Source organism: Tiliqua scincoides, chromosome 4 (genome assembly GCF_035046505.1).
Source record: "Tiliqua scincoides isolate rTilSci1 chromosome 4, rTilSci1.hap2, whole genome shotgun sequence".
NCBI lineage: Eukaryota > Metazoa > Chordata > Lepidosauria > Squamata > Scincidae > Tiliqua > Tiliqua scincoides.
The window spans coordinates 122,169,266-122,189,532 of record NC_089824.1 but is presented as its reverse complement, the minus strand read 5'-3'; the positions used below and the strand labels follow the sequence as shown (position 1 = coordinate 122,189,532).

The window sequence follows — 20,267 nt, the reverse complement described above, 5'->3', positions numbered from 1 at the left end:
CTGTGATTAGACCGAGAGTATTCTTCACCTCTCAACACAGTCTACACATCTGACATTGAGCAAGAGCAAACATCCAAGTTGGCATGAAATTTAGCATCTCTCAAATTAAGTTTTAAACACTTTTTAAAGCCCGTGAGTCTTTTAAACAATGAACTGGCTTAAAATGAAATCTGATTTTAACAAAAAATGACAAAGTTAAAGACTACACTTATTTCTTAAAACTGAACCCACCAATCTCTGTCAAGCACACTCAATGAAAACCTGCTTTTGTCTATAAAAAAAATCCGGGGAAAAATATCAAGTATTACAAATAAGTACAGAGGTCAAGTCCTGCATTTATTATCAGAGTGTTATATATATATTTATAAACATCAGCATAGACTTTTCAAGTCACTATGTGCAACAACTACCAGACTTGGCTTCTGAGCACTTAGATCATAAGTTGTTTTCAAGTAAGCAATCTTGCTTCATGTTCTCGCACATGTACAGAGAGCGAGACAGATACACATTTGTAATGTAAAAAGCCCCTAAGTAACAAGACTCTGTTATGGGCTATCCTCCTAGATAATGCAAAAGATGCCATTTAGTTGCAACCAGTATGTTTCAGTTGGTTTCTTCAACTAAAAGCACAATTCTAAAATTGCGCTGGGACAGACACCAGCCTGGGAGTGAAGCCAGCCTCCTTCAGAGTCAGTTAGGCTGGCACATGGATGTGCGTCAGCCCATGGAGGCCAAATTCAGCTTCCACATGGACACAGATGGCTTTGAGTCCCTGGCAGGGTGAGAAAGTGGGGTAAAAATTCTGTAAAATAAGTTCACACTGCTGACAGGGTGGGAGACAGCATTCTGGGGGCACTCCAGGGCAGGGGGAGGGTGGCAGTACAGCACTTAGGCCAGCACCTTAGCCCCTCTTCCAGGCAGCCCAGCCTAACTGATCTGATCTGAGCCACCTTTTTAGGTGGTGCAGATCCAAACAGCCTCATTCAGCCCTGCTGCTGCATTACTTGGGGGAAGGGAAATTAATTTCCCTTGCTCCAAGCTCCGTCCGAACCAGCCCCAGACCTGCTCTGGATGCCTGCCAGCTCCAAGGCAGGTTAGGATTGGGCTGTAAGTGGCATACCATCTTGTGAGGTTTTGGGTGCGGGGGGGGGGGATTTACAGTGTGAGAAACTTGATTTAAAATCAATTATTTAGATTTTTCCATTTTCTAGATATCGCATCCTGTAGTCATGTGACTTACTCATGACTAACTAAACTCAGTATGGAATTCACTGCTTTAAAATCACTAATTTAAAGAACCCTAACTGAAATGTCAATAAGATCTGTAATTCACCATTTTGACACTTAAAGAATTACTGAAATTTGTAGTATGAATACAGCATGGAAATCAGCCTTTGCACTCCAAGTCCACAGTGTTTTGTCTGGTTCTCAAATTCACTTTTCAGTCTAGACATTTCACAGAAGTGGAACAAGGCTACCACCTAGTGCTCAAAATGAAAAGTGATCTGTCAGAAGAAGAAAGGAAATTTTTCTTTTATATTTCTTAGGGCTTTGTACTACAGACCTACAAAGCAGACTTAAAACAGCTCAGCATCTTAAAAGGCAATCCAACACCTTTATTGCAAGGGCGGCCATCTGAGTATTCAGGTTTCTTAGTTACCATAGAGACTGCTTTGAGAAGGAAGCTTTCTTTGAGCTACCTTACTCCCAGGCATTAGAAGGAAACAAGGTTAAACTAACACATACTAAAAAAATGTGGCTGATGCACTAAAGGTCATTTAAAGTATTTCAGTTCACATATAAAAACAGTAATTATTAGTATTTAAGGCTAAGAATTCAGATAAACTCATAGCGGCCAAATTTGGAAAGGAGACCTCCCTTTGGTGAAGATGGATAGTGTGAGGGAACTCCCTAGTTTCCTTACCCCCAATCCCTGCTAATGCCTGGAGTATGGGAGGTGCATCACCTAATGAAGAACACAAAGATGTGAACTCATTCCAAGTAAATGCAAATTACCAAGAACAGATTTACAATGCAAAAGAAACACTGAAAGTTTGCTGTAAGTCATAACTAGTAACTCTGAATGACATTCGAACAGGCAGACTAGTGAAGTAAAAACTAATTGTTTCCCAGAGACACAAATACAATAGTCAATAAAAGAGGAATAAGCAGAGACAAATAATAAACAATATAGTATGAACAAGAACTACAAGATGAAAAAGCTAAGAACCATTTCTAACTGCAGAAGGATGACATCTCTTGCATGCTTAAGTACAATCTTCCCTTTTGTAGGGAGGCATTTCTAGAGAATCAAATTTATATAATTAAGGGTGATATGACTATAACATGTCTCCCTACTTCCTCATAATGCTTAGGCTCACTTAGCCATGTCATAATTTTTTAGCCCACATCACATCATTGGCAACCAACACTTTTCACCTGGAAGAATTTCCCCTCTCTTGGCCCCCCCACACACACTCTCTATACTCCTTCACAGAAGAATATCCTTGCTATAGGAAGTTATCAATACAAGCAGAAGTGGTGCTCAGTGTGTTTTGGAGAGCAATTACTGCCTCCTTCAGTAGCCCCCCCCCCCATTGCCACATCCCACATAGGATTTAGTCATGACAGATTAGGGGAAAGGGGACAAGCAAGATAAGTAGCACGAGTGCCACTGTATGCATACTACTTGGGATATCACCCTTACTCAACAGAAGTTGGACTTGCTTTAAAAAACTCGAATTGCCAACATTTTAAACTGACTGTTCAATGCATAAAATACAACTGTTGCAACCAGAATATTTAGGGAGCTAATATTAAGTTGGGTCCTAAGGAATATTGTCTAAAAAGCGTAAAATATCATAGCTGGGATTCCTGAACCAGCCAATATTTCAAACTCCTGTGGACTAAATTGATAAGATCTGACACGAACAATATAGCTTTCTCTAAGAAAATACACTTCAGCATTTGCCAAAATAGGCAACGTTGAGGCTGTTACACAAAGGTAAGGGAATCATTAAGTGTGTGCAAGGGATGGTAAGAGTGGCGGCAAGTTGGCGGTAACAGCACTTTCCAAGATCTTGCAACAGCCGAGAGCAAAGGTTTTTTCCCCATATCTGGGGGTTGCTATGGCCCCTCTGGAGGTCGTGCAAGGGGCCTGCAGCCCTCTCCGCAGGTCACCCTGCACTTCAGAACAGCTCAGTAAAGTGATTGTGATCCGTTTCCAGTTTTATGACAAAAACTGGAACTGGGTCGCAATCATTTCACAGAGCCTTTCTGAAGCGTGGGGAGGCCCGCAGAAGGGGCCCTGCACCCTCCAGAGGGCCACAGCAGCCCCTGTAAATGTGGAAAAAACCCTTTATTTTTAGCAGCAGCACGATCCTGAAAATACTATCATCATCGTCCCTGACCACCGCCACTCCCCTTAAGGGAGAAGGCAGTGTTCCTGATAGCCCTGAGGGAGGGGTTGCAACCCCCAGGCTGGGAAACACTGACCTATAGCAATGCACAAAGCAAGACTGCTACACTTACAGAAGCAGGAACGTAGTTTTCTCTCTAGGCAGATATATTCTGGGTACTTGTTTTATTAGAAATTTAAAGGTTATCTTTTTGCAAAGCTCGATGCTAGTTTCCAAACTTTCAGAAACAGAACTCTGGATGGCTCAAATCCATAAAAACAATGATTAGTAGAGGAGTCTGAAAATAATGTTATTTTACTCAGAAGTAAGCCTGTTGCATTCAGTGAGACTCTGGCTGTAATCCTATTTTACCAGAAACAAACCTCTACTGATTAGGCATCTGCAAAGTGTTCCTGGTGTCTTGAAATGCAGACTGACTCTTGTAGTTAATCATTTGCTGGAAGAATTAATACCATTTGGAGTAAGAGTTACTTTGGGTGCAAAATAAAAAGAAAAATTCAAAAACTCTACTGAAAATACAGCTGAAGCAGAATTTTCACCCCATGGGAAACTGACATTTACATGGAGATTAAAATTCAGTACATAAAACAATATATAGTATCTGGGTTAAACTTTGAATATATTGTGAACCACAGTGATAGTGACAATTTTCTGAAAGCACAAAGCTACAACACCAACTCTGCACATTTTTACCACCCCTTGCTTAGATTTACAGTGTTGTGCTTGCCATTCAAACTCTAAAATGCAGTACGCTTGGCTGTTCAACAAATAGAACAACAGATATAGCATGTACTTACTGCCTGAAAACAAATCTTACAGAACTAAGTCTTACCTTGCCTGTGCTTTGTAAAATGGTAGTTCTTGTCCTCCACACCCTTTCCCTGCTGACAATATCTCTGGTTACATCAACTTCTGCATCAACAAAACTTCGCTGTTTTAGAGCAGTTATGTCATCATCCAAATCAGTCTTGATCGTAGACCTTTTCTTGGCCATAATTTTGGCTTTGATAGCAGCAATTTTTTCCACAGACATGGCTTCTGACAAGGATCTGAAAAGAGAGAGAAGAAGACTGAGTACACACCAGCATTTAGACTCCTCAAATGATAAGTGAAGGTTCCCAGGGTAGACCACAGCAGATCTACCAGACTGAAAAATTACTGTCCTCAATTTCACAATACGATCTCAAAGCATTTATATTTGGAAATCAAAATAAAGTAATTTGCAACCGTAGAATAGAGTCTGGCACTTTCTTTGGACCCTACACATTGTGCCCTATTCTCACCAAAAAGCACATGCAGAACTGGCAGAGAAGACAAGTGGAAGAACTAAATCTCTTGTGTGCTGCACCTTCTGCCTTTAAATGACAGTTCAGATTCCACTTTCCCTAAACTAAAGGTTCAGTGAATCAAGGACAAGCGGTTCCCTGCCACACACTTTTTCTAGCAATTCTTTTTTTGGGATGGAGGGGGAGGAAGAGCAGTTTCTCTACCTCAGAAATTAATGCATGATGAATAGTTATCATTTGCCACTATTGAATGCAAACCAGTCAAAAGCCACATTTATATTTTTATGTCTAGCACAGAGATCAGACTCCTAACATACCTGAGGCCCAAATGTCAAAAAAAGAAAAAGAAAAAACACACCAACACTACCAACAAAAGCTTTAATCTTTTCCACTATTAAAACGACACACACAAGATTTTGGTTTCATCTTTCCAAAATCATGGCAAAATTGTGGGCTTGCTCAAAAAAACACATCTCTTGGACTTTAAGGACCTCTACTTAAGCACCTTGGTCCCTCTACTCATCTTCTGGCCCATTAAAAAACTGAATGGATGACCTTAAGCAACATCTGTTTTAGTTAAGGCCCAAGTCTGCTTCAACAGGATCACAAGTCTTTGATTCAAAAATGTTCAAGAAGTTTCACAGCTGCCTACTGCTGCCTCTGCTTTGCAGCCACTCATATTGCTCCAACCCACACTCCTGCTCCAACACACAACATGGGCAAGTTGATACACACAATAAAGTGATAAAGTTTTGTCCTGAACTGTGCCACTTCCAACGCAGGGGCAAAGTTGCAAGTTTGGATGAAAACACACTCTGCACACTGCATATTATGTAGAAGACTAGGTTAAATCTTTCTCCCGACATGTTTGTCTTGTGCATGAAAAAACTGAATGTAGCCAGTTGTGGAAGACAAAATCTCTCATTTGCACCCTTAAGCAGTGCAGTGCTGCAAAAACTTCACCCACTCAACTCTGCTGCTATGAACTGGCTCTAACACAGAAGTTACAAAGTTGCAACCAAAAAAATCAAGTTACAGCAGCGCAATGGATCACACGAAGGGATGACTTCATAAGAACATAAGAAGAGCCCTGCCGGATCAGGCCCAAGGCCCATCTAGTCCAGCTTCCTGTATCTCACAGTGGCCCACCAGATGCCTCAGGGAGCACACAAGACACTTGCGTCTCACTGCCACTCCCTGTATCTATCACTCTATTTATGCTCACACACCCCAATGAAGACACCAGATTGCAATTGGGTTTAATTTGTTATTAAACACAGTCACTAATTTTAAATGCATGAAACCTCCTGAATATACCTTCCCTCCCTCGCCAGTCTGGGGTAAGCAGAAAAACTGCCATCCATGGCCAATTCAGATGACAGAAAAAATACCTACCCGGCCCTCATAATGAGTGACCAGCTAATCTCAAACTGCACATAGCCATCATGGCTTGTAACCTGTGATTGAATTTTCCTCCAGAAATCAGTCCAAAATCCTTTTAAAGGCATCTAAGCTGGTCCAATATGTACCAATATGTACTTCCAATATGTACATCAAAACGCTACAATTACCCAACAATAAGCAGATGGTGACCTCCACTGCAGTATCTGCAATCTACATATTTGGGTAGCTTGCCTCATTTTCCTTTACAATGAAGTGAAAATTAGGATGCACCTACCAAAAAAAAAAAAAAAGATGACACAAACCAAAAGTGGAGTCTGGTTGGCCACTATGGAAAACAGGATGCTGTCCTAGATGGGTCTTTAGCCTGTTCCAGCAAGGGCCTTCTTACGTTCTTAAGCCCCAAGTTACATGGCTTCCAACTAAGGGTTTCTTTCCAACCTTGTCAATTTTCTTTTTATTAACAACATTTGTCATTTACATGGTATGCTAAATGAGTCAACATAAAACATTCATCTCTGTTTCTGTCTTAGAAATGCAGAATCAAAGCTAAAAAAGGTGATCTGACCAGGCCACAGACTACTCTGGTAAGCACCGATTCATTGATCTTCCTGGTTTCAAGTGCAATCCTATGCTACTTAGGTGAATGTAACTTTCACTGAATTAACTGAACTTTACTTTGGACTAAAGATGTATAAGACTAGACTGTATATCCATTAGAGAGAATGTTGAGATTTTCAGGCTATTCTCTTTTATGGGAGGTGCATTACATTTTTTGTCCTTGTACCTTTCATGAAATACCATTTCATGCTTACTATTTCTAGTTGCTTTCATAAAATTTTGTAACAGGAGTTGGTAATAAATTTTCATTTAATCCCTGCAGTTCCATTTCAAGCAACAGTGAACCAACACTTTTAAAGGATCTGCCTTCTTTGCTAGGACACATTTCAGAAAGGCTTAGATACCAAAAACATTCTAGCTCTTCTGAAAATTGGCAATATCCCAGACAAAAAAAGTCTCACCTGATCTGCTCTGTCTGTACAATGCCTTCCTTATGGCCCTCCAGACGAGCTGCCAGTCGCTCTTTGTCAAGACGCACACACTCTTCATCCTAATAAGAACAGCAACATCTATAAGACTCTTTCTGTTTCCTATTAGTAAAATTAAAGTATTACTGAACACTGGACTTACTGTGAAGGCATCTTAACCTCAGGGAATGAAAGGTATCCTGATATGGGTTATTCCTAGTTGCTTCACTGGACATTCTAACTCCCTTCAGGAGTAGACACTACCTAGCTATGGGCAGTTGCAAAGCAGAAACTATAAAAAAGTGTGTCCCTCTGAATCAAGACATACTAACAGAGAAAATTCAAGAATTGTTGAGAAACATATCAGCATGCTGAAAGAGAAATTGTTTTGAGGAGGAGAAGATGATTCTATGCTCTGAAGTAATGAACCTTTACGTGGTCATCATTCTTTATTAAGTTGGGGACCATGGCAACAAGGTCAGTAGGTATCTAAAGAACCCCCAGGTGATAACCACTGAGGAAAAGAAACCTTCATAGTAAGTTCCAGGTATTTTCTTCCCCTCAGTGAAGGAGATATCTCCATATGGGAAGCTGAAACGCTACTATTCCAGATGAGATGACCCAATGGTCTTGGATAATTTCCAAGTACTTTCCAACCTCCCATTTTTGGGCACTGAAAGCATGGTTATCTGGACCATGCAGACCCGGCAAATCTGAAAACCCCAACAGAACCATTCCTCTTTAAAGAATTGTGCTCTGTAGAGACTGATGAAAGATTTAGTGTAGAAAAAAATTACGAAATATGCCTGGCTTGCACCCATACTTCCTGTAGACAGAAGGCACAATTTTTTTCTTCTCCTTTGTCTCCACAAAGACTTCCTACAAGGTTGAGTCACTGAACAGCTTTCCACACTGTAGAAAAGTTAAACTTGAATGAAATATCAGCATTTGGGTTGATATTTCTAATCTTTCCCAACTGTCACGGAATCACCACTCTAAATATGGTGGTGTATATATATGTATATACATTACATATATGTAAATATGTATGACTCTATCAAAAAATACGGCTATTTACCTTCCATTTCACAGAAAACATTGATCCAATATGAACTTTTGGAGGGGCTGGCAGCAGGGCAGTTTTATGACAAAGACGATTAAAAGAGAAAGCAGTACCATCATCTAATGTTTTCATTAGATTTCAACCATCAGCCCATAAAAATTCACTACTGTTCCAGGTTGTAAAAGAAATCCTACTTGAATTTTGAAGAAATCACTTTGTCAAGTATGACAGAAAAAGGTGACAAATTTAAACAATGCAACAAAGGTTTGAAAGAGCCAATTGTTAAAAAGAAGCCAAATAAAAGTAAACTGTTGCTATGGTTGTAGCAGCCAATTCGCATGCACTTTTTCTAAGTATTAAAATAGTAGATTGAAGCTTTGACTTAAAATTTGTTCTAGGAGTCTTTTCTTGGTAATCCGAATCAATCCCCTTGTTGGTTAGGGATCTGGCTCATTCACCTCGCATGACATCAAGAAAAAATATTAGGAGGGGAAAAATCTCTGAAGGAGTTCTGAATTTAGGAAAAACTTCTGAAAACGTTACACCTATGGCTATATCCTCTCCAATGACAACTGGATTGTTTACAAACATGTCCTCAAATTGAAGCCCAAAAATTGCCTTTGTCAACAAAAGAAAAAGGCAAAAGGGTGAAGCGGCCTGAAGGATTCAAGCTCCTCTGAAACCATTTATCCCCTGACCACTCTTCCTTCCAGAAGAATCCAAGGATTTTTGCTGGTCCTCGACAGACAAATCCTGGTTAGATATGGTGAAGCTATGTAAGGCGTTTTGTTAGAAGCTGGGCCAATGAGATATTGTTCATTGCAGGTTTGTATGGTTGCCAAGGACAGTCACAGCACATGTTCTAACAAATACTTTCTGAACATGATATATTGGTATCCTGAAACAAGAGAGAGTTTATATAGAGAAAATGCAATACGGATTTTATCAACTAGGTATATAAAAACCACAAAGCTTAAGAGTCAGAACAAATGTTAGTTTTATGGTGATCGTATTGCAAGTTCACATGAGTATTTTCATCTGTGGTTTGTTTTTGCACACAGTTGAAAATGTTTCTCTTCCCTCTCTCCATCTCATTGTTTTAAGCTTTTCCACCTAGTTCAACTAAAATTTGACAGGGAACTCATTGTGGTTTGTGTTGTGTGTGCGTTCACAAGTAAACCCAAATAACTCCAAAAGACAATTGACACAAGCAGATATGGGACAGGGCTGAATTTAACAAGGGAAAACTCAAATTTGCTGAATGACTGTATTTTTTTAACATGGAAAACTACCATAGAACAAAATCAAATCAGTAACAGTAACTGAATGTTTATTCTGGATTTAAGACTGTCCAGCAAAGGTTGAGAAGGAAATATATATATATTTATATATACCGAGAAAGGGGAGCACTTTTAAACTAATCATATGGAAAAGGAAGAGGAAAAGAACCAGACTAGAACAAAGCAAAAGAGCGAACTGGAAATGGGTCAAAAGAAAATAGACAAAAGGATTACAAGTAGTCCAAGTCCACAACCCAAGCTGTTGAGATAAAATCTGTAAGTATTACTGGCTGTCTAGGACATAACTCTCCCCCATCCGCCTTGTCTTTGTAATTAGTATTAGCAGTAAATAGCTGAAGTTAATGAACTGGTTTTATACCAACCAATCAATTAATAAAAATTCAAAGATGTGGCCCAGTCAAGAAATTGTTTGTAAAGCTCTTGAAAGATTACGTATTTCACAACATGTCATACAATGAACAAATGTGTTGTATTTCGCAAGAATTTGGAGCAAGTTCTCTATCAGACTCGCCAAAACACTGGGCAGAATTCAAAGTACAGTCAGTTCTTGTTATCCGCTGGGGTTCAGTTCCCGGTTCTTGGTTCCCAAGTCAGCAGATACCAAATCACTGACCACATGAAAAAATGGAGATTAGGGGGAAAATCAAATTGGCATCCCTGTTTATCACCCCATACTCAGGAAATTATCAGGACGCTGATGCTGTACAAGGCAGAGGGGTAGCTAACCTGGCCAGATAGTTTTCGAATAATCAGCAAAAATTGCGACATAAGTTACACTTGTGTCCCTGTGGATAAGCAAATCCGTGGGAACTGAGTGTAAGGTTACTGAAGATTTACAGTCCAATCCAATGCACGTATACCCAGAAGTAAGTCCCATTTGAGTCAATGGGGCTTACTCCCAGGAAAGTGTGGATAGGATTGGGCTGTCACTGTCCTATGAAATTAGTTACACAAGTCCATCTGTCTAATTCAAAACAGGAATGCTGCCCAACCCCCCACCACCCACCCCACACACACAGCATGGCAAACTACTTTCTAAATGAAGAAAGCTCCAAAAACAGTTTGTGATGTGGCAAATAAGTAAATGGTTCTAATATTAAAATGACAGAAACCCACTTTCTCCCACAATATTACTAATTTACCTCTATTCTTGGTTTCTTTGCTTCTGCTAATATCTCATCAGCTGCTCGTTTAACTACAGAGAAAAAGAAGAAATCAACACACTTTAGCAAGACAGCCCTTTTCAAATGTATTATTACAGTATTTAATAACAAAAATCATACCTTGAGTGGATCGCTGAAGACCAATTTCAAGTGGTGCACTTCTGTCTATACTTGATGACGTTGCTAAAAAGAACACAGACACAAATATTTTTTTAAGAAGTCATAGTTTTCAAAAGTTTACAAACATATAGCAGAAAGCAGAAACATTCTGTGGAAAGACCATTGTTTAATGGCAGAACATGTACTTTGCAAATAAAAGGTTCTAGATTTAATCCCTGACATCTCTAGGAAGGAGCACATGCCTGAACAACTCAATTTTTGCCTTCCTCCCTAGCATCAACTGTTATACTGAAAGTCTGATCAAGCAAAACCAAACTTTGAAGTATATGGAGGAAATCGTAAGAACGAAATAGAATTAGCCTCACCTCTGAAGCAATTAACTTTGTTCGCCTGGATCTTGAGAATACATTTGTCAGGGAAAGGAACTCTTGGGGAAAAGCAGACTCACCAGAGGGAGCAGTGCCTAGTGGTTAACACGTACATACTCCCTCATCCTTTTCCCTTTTCTGGAACCCCTTTCCCTTTTTTGAATCAGCAGCTGAATGGGAAAATAAAAACTCTGCCACCATCTCAGGCTACAGAGACCAGGGAGAGGAGAGCATATAGGAAGAAATCCTTTCCAGGAGGACACTGAATCCCAGGGATTCTTATTTAAATTCTAACCCAACCAGTAGCACCTGCAGGGTAAAGAGACCTGACAAACCACTGCATGAACGTGGACTACACAAACTAAGAGTTAAAGTGCACTTAGTTTATTATAAGTCTAAACAAAAATAGAATTAACAAAATGAGAAAGAAAGAAAGATGGGTAGTAAAAGTACAGGCAGGCTGATGGAAAATGCCTGGGCTGGAAATCACAAAGAAATGTTTTCACCCAATGGATGTAGCAACACCCAGCAGATGGAGTCAGGAGAATACACAAACTCTCAGCCCACAGCCCCCTACCAACACCTCCCTGCTTGAAAACCTATTAAGCTTGCACACTTGACGTAGTCATTATGCAGACAAAAATAACAAAAAGTTTCTGACTGCAATCTAGCTAAATGGCCCCTAGTTTCAGCTACTTACATTGTTCAAGGAAGCACTAGTCTTTACACTCATGGGTGAACAAGTGGGTGCTCTTCTTTGAGCTCCCAATGAATTGGTCACTCAGATAACCGGCAGAGACAACCCATCCTTCCTGTGGGCTGCACTTTGCTTTGATTATGCCATCAGGTCACCTGACTGGAGGCGTGGAATTCACCTGGTCACTCCCATCCCATGACCTAGATGGACAGGTTTGGCTGCCCAATTGTTAAGCACATGCCAGATGGACTACTGCAGTTAAGGAGGGAAGGGCTAGATAATGTCATTTCAATCAAAGGCTGCTTGTAAAGGATGCCCCAGCAGAAGTTGCACAGGCTCTTCTGGAGAGTTAAAAATGTCTAAAAACACAGAAACATAAGCAAACAAATAGGAGTGGGAGAACAGGGCATTCATTACAGTGTTCATGGCTCCACAAAAGCTGTCAAGACTAAATTGGTATCTCATGCCCCAAACCAAAACTGCTTGCCTGAGAGATGCCTTAATGTAACTAAGGGCGCGATCCTAATCCACTTTCCAGCACTGACATAAGGGCAATGCAGCTCTGAGGTAAGGGAACAAACATTCCCTTACACTGAGGAGGCCTCTGTGAGTGCCCCCCAACTGCAGGATGCAGCACATGTCCCATTGGCACCGCTATGCCAGTGCTGAAAAGCACTGACAGAAGAGGTTAGGATTATGCCCTTAGGTACATCCACTGAAGAACTACAGATCTTTTGCTTTCTGACCAAGACCATTCTCTGCCTGGTGCTCAGAGCAACACCCAATAGCTCTTGTTAGCCTCTAGAACAGGGGTGCCCAATATGTCGATCTCGAGCTACCAGTCGATCTCGAGGCGAAATGAGTCGATCGCAGGCTTCTCTCCCGTCCACGCATCCCTAGGAGTGAGCCCCTGGCAGGCTTGTGAGCCCAGGGAGCAAGCCCAGGGAGTGAGTCCAGGGAGCCAGCCCAGGGAGCCAGCCCAGGGAGTGAGCCCAGGGAGTGAGCCCAGGGAGTGAGCACCTGGCAGGCTTCTCTCCCGTCCACGCATCCCTGGGAGTGAGCCCCATTGACTCTACTGGGGCTGACTTACCTTTCCCCTGTTTTTGCACTGGTATGTATGGAGATCTGCGCCCCCCCCAACTTCCATCTGTTGGTTCTGTGTGCAAGGGGTTTTGCACTGGTCTTGCTGTGATGTCTATATAGAGATCTTCCCTCCCCCACACCTTTCGCCTGCTTTTGCACTGGTATGTATGGAGATCTGCGGCCCCCCCCAACTTCCATCTGTTGGTTCTGTGTGCAAGGGGTTTTGCACTGGTCTTGCTGTGATGTCTATATAGAGATCTTCCCTCCCCCACACCTTTCGCCTGCTTTTGCACTGGTATGTATGGAGATCTGCGGCCCCCCCCAACTTCCATCTGTTGGTTCTGTGTGCAAGGGGTTTTGCACTGGTCTTGCTGTGATGTCTATACAGAGATCTTCCCTCCCCCACACCTTTCCCCTGCTTTTGCACTGGTATGTATGGAGATCTGCCCCCCCCCCAACTTCCATCTGTTGGTTCTGTGTGCAAGGGGTTTTGCACTGGTCTTGCTGTGATGTCTATATAGAGATCTTCCCTCCCCCACACCTTTCCCCTGTTTTTGCACTGGTCTATATAGAGATCTGCTCTCCCCCCCCCCCCACTTGTATTGGAATCGAGGAAGATCTGGTGAGGAGGTAGATGTGGTGTCAGCAGTGGCTCCTAAGGGTAAGGCCTGGGCATCCAGCAGAGTGTGCTGCACAGCTGCAGCCACTTGAAGGCAATAGGGCCCTCAGGGATATAAGAGCACCTGAGGCAGGAAGGGCTCCACTTATTTTTGTGAGTCAGCCTTTTCCTACATGAAGATCATTAAGTCCAAGTACCGTTCCACCATGACTGATGAACATTTGGAAGTGTGCTTGAGGCTGGCTGTCAGCAGCTACTGTCCGACTATGCATCCTTGGCTGATTCACTTCAGTGCAAGTCATCAAAGTAAACTCAAGTAATTACAAAAAATGTTTATAGTTAATTATGTTGCGTTGTGCAATATTGGCTCATGCGGTTATGCAAGGTACACCAACATACATTGTACACATAAATGTTATATGTTATGATGGCGCAAACATTGTAAAAAAACTCTGGTAGATCTCCGGGCCTTGCTGGGTTTCAAAGTAGCTCTCGAGCCAAACAAGTGTGAGCACCCCTGCTCTAGAATGTACCTCCCGACTATCTAGTCCAAACACTATACCACACCCTGTGATAAATTCCATTGATATTTCCTTGACTAGTACAGACTTTATTGAGCTGCCCTTGACCATTTGTTTCTAGAGAGATCAGGAACTTAGGCACAGCCAGAAGCTCTTAAAAATGCAGAACTTTACCTGAACTTTATTCTAACTTCAGCTTTCTGACTTTATGTTTATGTTGGCAACCTTCAGTCTCGAAAGACTATAGGGAACCATGACAAAGTGCTGGTTACTTGGCTCCAAGTGCCTGGAGAAATCCAAGATCATTATCCTCTATTTCTCAGTTATATTTTTAGGTAAAGGAAAAATAATATGACATGAAAACATGAAACAGTTCCTGATCTAACTCACATGTTTCTCCATTTAGGTATGCAAGTAGGTCTTTTCTGTCAGGTCTTCTTACCACAGGAATGTTTTCAGTCTAAAAGAAATGAAAATCTGATCTTAGAAACACACAACAGCCTAAAAGATGTTGTTTCGAAACAAACCCAAAGTACCCGAACGTATGAGCCTTGTTGTGAAAACACTTCCTATATCTAAGATTTAAACTGGCATTTCAAAATTATTTTCAATTGTTTTGTTTACTAGTTGCTTTCCAATGAAATTCCATCTGCCAAAGATGCAGATAATATTTCAAGATCTGAACACCATGCAACATGCTAGTAACAATGACACACACAAACAGATTCTGTCAGCAGATCAAACTAAGAGTGCACTTAGATTCATCACTGAATTGATCAGTATTCAGAGCATTACTTCAGGAGTTTACAACTGTAAATTAGTTACTCAATATTTTCATGCAGTACATGGGATTGTTAGAACCTTTGATTTTAAAATCAACATACTAATTTTAGAATACTAGATTAAAGGTAAAAATCCACTGCCACCCTGGCACAGGTTTTCTGTTCTCTTAACCAACCCTTGTAGCTGAGGCCAAATAAGACCCAGACAACATTGGAGTTGTGAGAATAAATAGTCCAGCTGCTGTGCAACAAGTGCAAGTGATAACGTAACAGGTCAAATATATTTCCAGCAGTTCACACTGCAAGGGACTAAGGTAAGTGGCACCTCACATAAGCTGCTATAACAATTCAGACAAGTAGCAGATTCACCAATTACTGCATCCCAGTTGGATGCATGATTTTCTAACCCCAAGAATGCCTAGCTCTTGCCAGGGCTGCAGGGAGTGTCAACACAGGACCTGCTAGTACTGTATGACACCAAGGAATGCTTCTAGCCCCAACTCACCCAAAATTAGTTGTTAAACCATATTCACATGCAATTTTGAAAATCCCTAAAAGTTGCTTCTTCTACACCAGGGGTGTCCAAAGTTTTTGGCAGGAGGGCTACATCAACTCTCTGACACTATGTTGGGGGCCGGGGGAAAAAAGAATTAATTTACATGTGAAATTTGAATAAATTTACATAAGTTTACATAAATGAATATATTAAAGATGAACTTATATGAATGAATGATGTTGCAATAGCTCAAGGCCTATAAAAGGCCTTGCACAAAGCAAGGCTGGTCTTTCCGTTGCTGCTGCTAGTGCATCACAGATGTGAAACAGCAAGCAGTGGAGGGAGCCCTCATCCCACAGCTCACACGAGAGGTCAAACAGTTGCCCTCACGCTGAAAGCAGTTGCGTCGGGCCACTGCAGGCTCCAACAAATCTTTGGAGGGCCAGAGACTCATTGGAGGCTGGGGGCTCCCTGAGGGCCGCACTGAGAGGCCTCGAGGGCCGCAAGTGGCCCCTGGGCCGGGGTTTGGGCACCCCTGTTCTACACAAATCACCTTTAGGACTTGAAGCAGAGGTAGACACAGGACTTGCTTAACCAGAAGAGCTAAGCATTCCATCCTCCTCCCGTTATACTGCTTAGAAGAAGCTACTGCTGGAGTTTTATCATACATGTGTAAACTAGCCCTAACTTTTAAAGCACACAATGGAAGCTATTAAGCCACTTGCCTGGAAACTGCTATCATTTTGGTATAGACAGACACAGCAGCACATTAAGACTTGATGTGGGGAAGAAGCCTTTAGATAAACACTGATTCCATTAACTGCCTTTTAATTAATCTGGAGCAGACAAGAAGGGATTTGGTTAGTTATCTGATCAATATTTATAACTTTCTAGGAAGTGAAGGGGATGGACATAGGTTAAACATCAGGGATAGACAGGAAAGAATGGTAATGATTTTGGTATGATCCAATGGCTAAAGAACTACAAGAACAGGATGCAAATCCCTGCTCAGTCACCAACTTGCTGAGCCTTGGATTGCCTTGAGCACCTCTCTCACCAAACAATTCCCTTTCTATAAATTGCGAACAGTAACCTACCGCATTACAAAATGAACATTATGACCAATCACAATCCTTCATTCTTCAAATTCAGATTAGTATTCATTTGGATTTCTAGCCTGCACCTTTCCAATGCCTTGGGACAGATAACAATGTTAAATAAATACCAATTAATTAAAATACCCTTAATGCACTAAAATACAGCATCAGAATTAAAGTTATCTTTAACTTTAATTACGATTACTTTCTGGGAAGGTTACTTTTTTTCTGCTAAAGCTTCTAATGCAAATATAGTTGGCCTGCATCTTACATGAGGGTTACGTTCCAAAGTTGATGCATAAAGCCAAAGTCGAAATTCCCTTAAATCAAATAAATATATACTGTCTTTTTAAGAACTAAAATCACAGTACAAAACACATGCAGCAACTGAGACAACTGAGGGAGCAACAACATCATTCTCCCACTTCAGGTTTGCTCCAAGGCACAAACCGAATAAGTGGAATGATGGGCAGAATCACTATTTAAACCATTTGTCTGGGGGGGGGGGCAGAGAAGTTGAGCATGTATACTTGAATTTGGATAAATCAATTGCACATAAGATGTGTACCAACTGTACATTTAATTATACTGAGCTCAATGGCACTGGCTCCATGTGCCGAGTCAGATTTTGCCCCATCTGAACCCTCAGAAGGCAATCAGAGCACATCTCCAGTCACTTCCAGAGGCCTTTCTGAAGCCCGCAGAGGCCACGTGTGTCTGCCTGCAGCCTCCGCGGGCTTCAGAAAGCCCTCCAGAGGCAACCGGAGTACAGCTCTGGTCACCTTCTGAGGTTTTAAAGGGGCCAAAACTAAGAATTTCAGTATCCGCGGGGGGGGGGGGGAGGGTCCAAGAACATATCCCTTGTGGATACTGAGACCACACCTGTATTTTTGAAATGAGTTTTTAAAGATATTCCACAAGTCTGTATCTGCCAATGCCAAAATACACACAGGTCACAGAGACTGTGGATGCTTTCCCACACTACCTCACTGATGTTGCAACAGTCTCTCCTTTCTTCACAGCTGGCCTTCTATTGTTTGCTCTCCACATCTGAGCTCTTCCATCCAAGTGACTGTTTCCAAGGGGTTTCTACAGACCTTTAAAGTGCATCTATTTGAACTCATTCTGAAACTGTGCTCTATTTTACTCTTTGAAAAACAAGGCAAGGCACAGGTCAAGCAGGAAAATAAGCTGAAGTATCATGGTAGTGAGCAAGATTACAGGGTGAAACGGGCATTATGGCAAAGAAGTTCAGTGTAATATACAGACTGGTTTCTGTTCTGCAAAAGCTGGGTAGCTCAAATACAGGATCCTTGCCATTATCTAAAATGGTAACTGGCAACATGAATGCAATGACACCAGAGACAGAGAGCAACTTTTTCAAATGATGGTGCCATTCTCCACTTCTGAATGTTGGGCTAAGAGCACACGGGCAAAACTCCATCCGCTTTACATGATGTGGCAAGGTAACAGGAAATATACTGGCATCTTATTGGAGAGGGCACTAAAAATAATGGGTTGGGATCTGGTCTCTCGAGCTCCTGAAATTAAGATGTTGAGTCCTAAGAATTTGAAACATTTTTCGTTCTATGTCAAAGTTTTGAGTTTAAGCCACATGGAACTGCAGGGAGGGGGCGAGCAAACACTGGAGCAGCCAACCTTTTGAGATTTGAGCCATGTCTGAAAGAGGTGAATGCAAATAATAAGTCTGGGGAAGGTACACGCGCAGCAGAAGGCTGAACATTACTTTAGACTAGGACTGGTCCTAGATAACATGCCACCTTCATGCTAACCACTATCAGCAAATTGGGAGACTCCCTCCCCACAATTCTTCCTAGAACAAGTCTCTCCACTCCAGCACCTGTAAGTAATTTATCAGCAAATGTAGTTAAGGCTAACTCGGATGCCCCTAACCATTGGATCTTAAACCCATTTCACAGCACTGCTTCAGAACCTAAGGGGAAATGCTATTTAGTTTTTACCATGGTTAACTCAGTTCTTATTAATAGTGGAGTGGGGAAAATTTTGCTCCAAGAAGGGAAACGATTGTGGGGTGGAGGCATACATTCTCAAGGCTGGCCACAGATTTGGTAACTACGTTTAACAGAGAACCAGGGATGTCGACACCAGCTCGAAATCAGACACTGGGATATGCAATTACAAAATACAACATCATGCTTGACACATTAAAGCGTTTAACGTATCAAGTAACAACAGTGTTACTAATTTTCTGGTCAAGGGACAGAATTACACTCAACACAGTTACCTCTTCTCTGTCCTTACCCTAGAAAACTGTTTCTAGCTTTGCAAAAAAGTCAACATAAAATGTCACATCAATAAAAGCCAGTTACTAGGAATGAGAATTAATTTCACTGATTCAGAAGTGTCCAGTTTAAATAGCTTGTTTCCGTCTTGCTGAATTTGAAATTGCTTAACACAGAAGTTCATATTCCCCAACTACAAAAAAGCTCAGCTGACAAACAGGCAGCCCAGAAACGTCATTAACTAGTGTCAGACTCCTTTTCTGAGAGATCTACTTACTGCAGCACGCCGAACATAAACAGGATGTGATAGATGTACATTATTCAACAGGAACAAAATTGAATCCAAAGTGTAGTACTCCCTGGGCTGGCCTTCTTTGCCTGTCCTGTAAAAGACCGTAAGCAAAAACAATTTTAGAAAATAGTTGAGTACTGTTTGTGATTAGTTCTGTTCATGAATGTTGAAAGCATGAACAACAGATATGCCCATGCACAATAAAGCCACCATGCAAACAGTTTTGCAAATGCCATCCCATCAGCTTGCCTCACTACTTGCCGACTTTCCCATCCAGCAATGCCGACTACCCTTTTGGCTCTCTCTCACCTTAGGACCACCACAGTGCTTTTTCCACAGCCCACAAAATCGACAGGAATAACCCTGGGTCCCATGTCCTGAACGAAGCGCTACAATATGTTCTTTCTGTCCAACGTGAGTTTGACCATGAGAATATAAATTCATCACCCCCTCCCCACCACACACATGGATTATTTTAAGTACTCTCTGGTCAGGAAAAGCCAATTCTCCAACACAGGTAAGGATTCTCTTGAAACTGGATGTTGTACATCAAGATGGTACATCTTCTGTGAGAATGCAGGGGTTGTCAATTCAAACTTGAGTTACTGGGAAGGACAACTATCCACCAAACAAGCCCCCCCCTGCTTATTTTTAACAAGTATCCTATTCTGAATTACGGTTGGGCTAGGAACAATGCTTCAATATAATGACCCATTTCTGCATGAGCCAAGACAATTCAAGAGTTCTCTAGCTACTCCCTTCTTTCTCTCTACTGTTAAAAGCAACAAGGTTCAGAGTATGTTCTGTCTTTGTGTACGGTCAAAATGCAAGCAAATGGGAGTAAGTAACTGAGGACGCAATCCTAACTCCTTATGTCAGTGCTTTCCTGCACTTGGTGCCAATGGGCCGTGTGCTGCATCCTGCAGTTGGGTGTCACTCACGGAGGCCTCCCCAAAGTAAGGGAATGTTTGTTCCCTTACCTCAGAGCTGCGTTGCCCTTATGTCAGTGCTGACATAAGGGGTTAGGACTGCGCCCAAAGAGTCATAAGGGGAAAAGTCTAGCAGAACCTTTGTTGCTCTTTGCAAGCACCTCACTGAGAGAACAAGTAGACGACATAATAAGTCAAAAGCTCTGTCAAAGTTTAGTTGCCATTTGCTCACCACTGTTGCTATGCAACATTCAGGAAGCAATTTTTACCATACTATCCTACAAAATACATGAAAAGACAGATACTTTATACTCCAACATCACTCCTTTCTGGTTCTC

General features: G+C 41.6%; 1 protein-coding gene across 1 annotated transcript in view; it reads right to left on the bottom strand.

The window, feature by feature from the left end:
* The window catches only part of CDC73 (cell division cycle 73), a 126,829-nt gene that overhangs the window by 103,195 nt on the left and 3,367 nt on the right, over positions 1 to 20,267 (bottom strand). Inside the window, exons 2-7 of the mRNA XM_066625898.1 lie at positions 18,986 to 19,091; positions 14,460 to 14,529; positions 10,782 to 10,844; positions 10,641 to 10,693; positions 7,129 to 7,217; positions 4,252 to 4,468 (exon numbers count right to left, since the gene is read on the bottom strand). Coding sequence (XP_066481995.1) covers positions 4,252 to 4,468; positions 7,129 to 7,217; positions 10,641 to 10,693; positions 10,782 to 10,844; positions 14,460 to 14,529; positions 18,986 to 19,091 — 598 coding nt within the window. The remainder of the gene's footprint in view (positions 1 to 4,251; positions 4,469 to 7,128; positions 7,218 to 10,640; positions 10,694 to 10,781; positions 10,845 to 14,459; positions 14,530 to 18,985; positions 19,092 to 20,267) is intronic.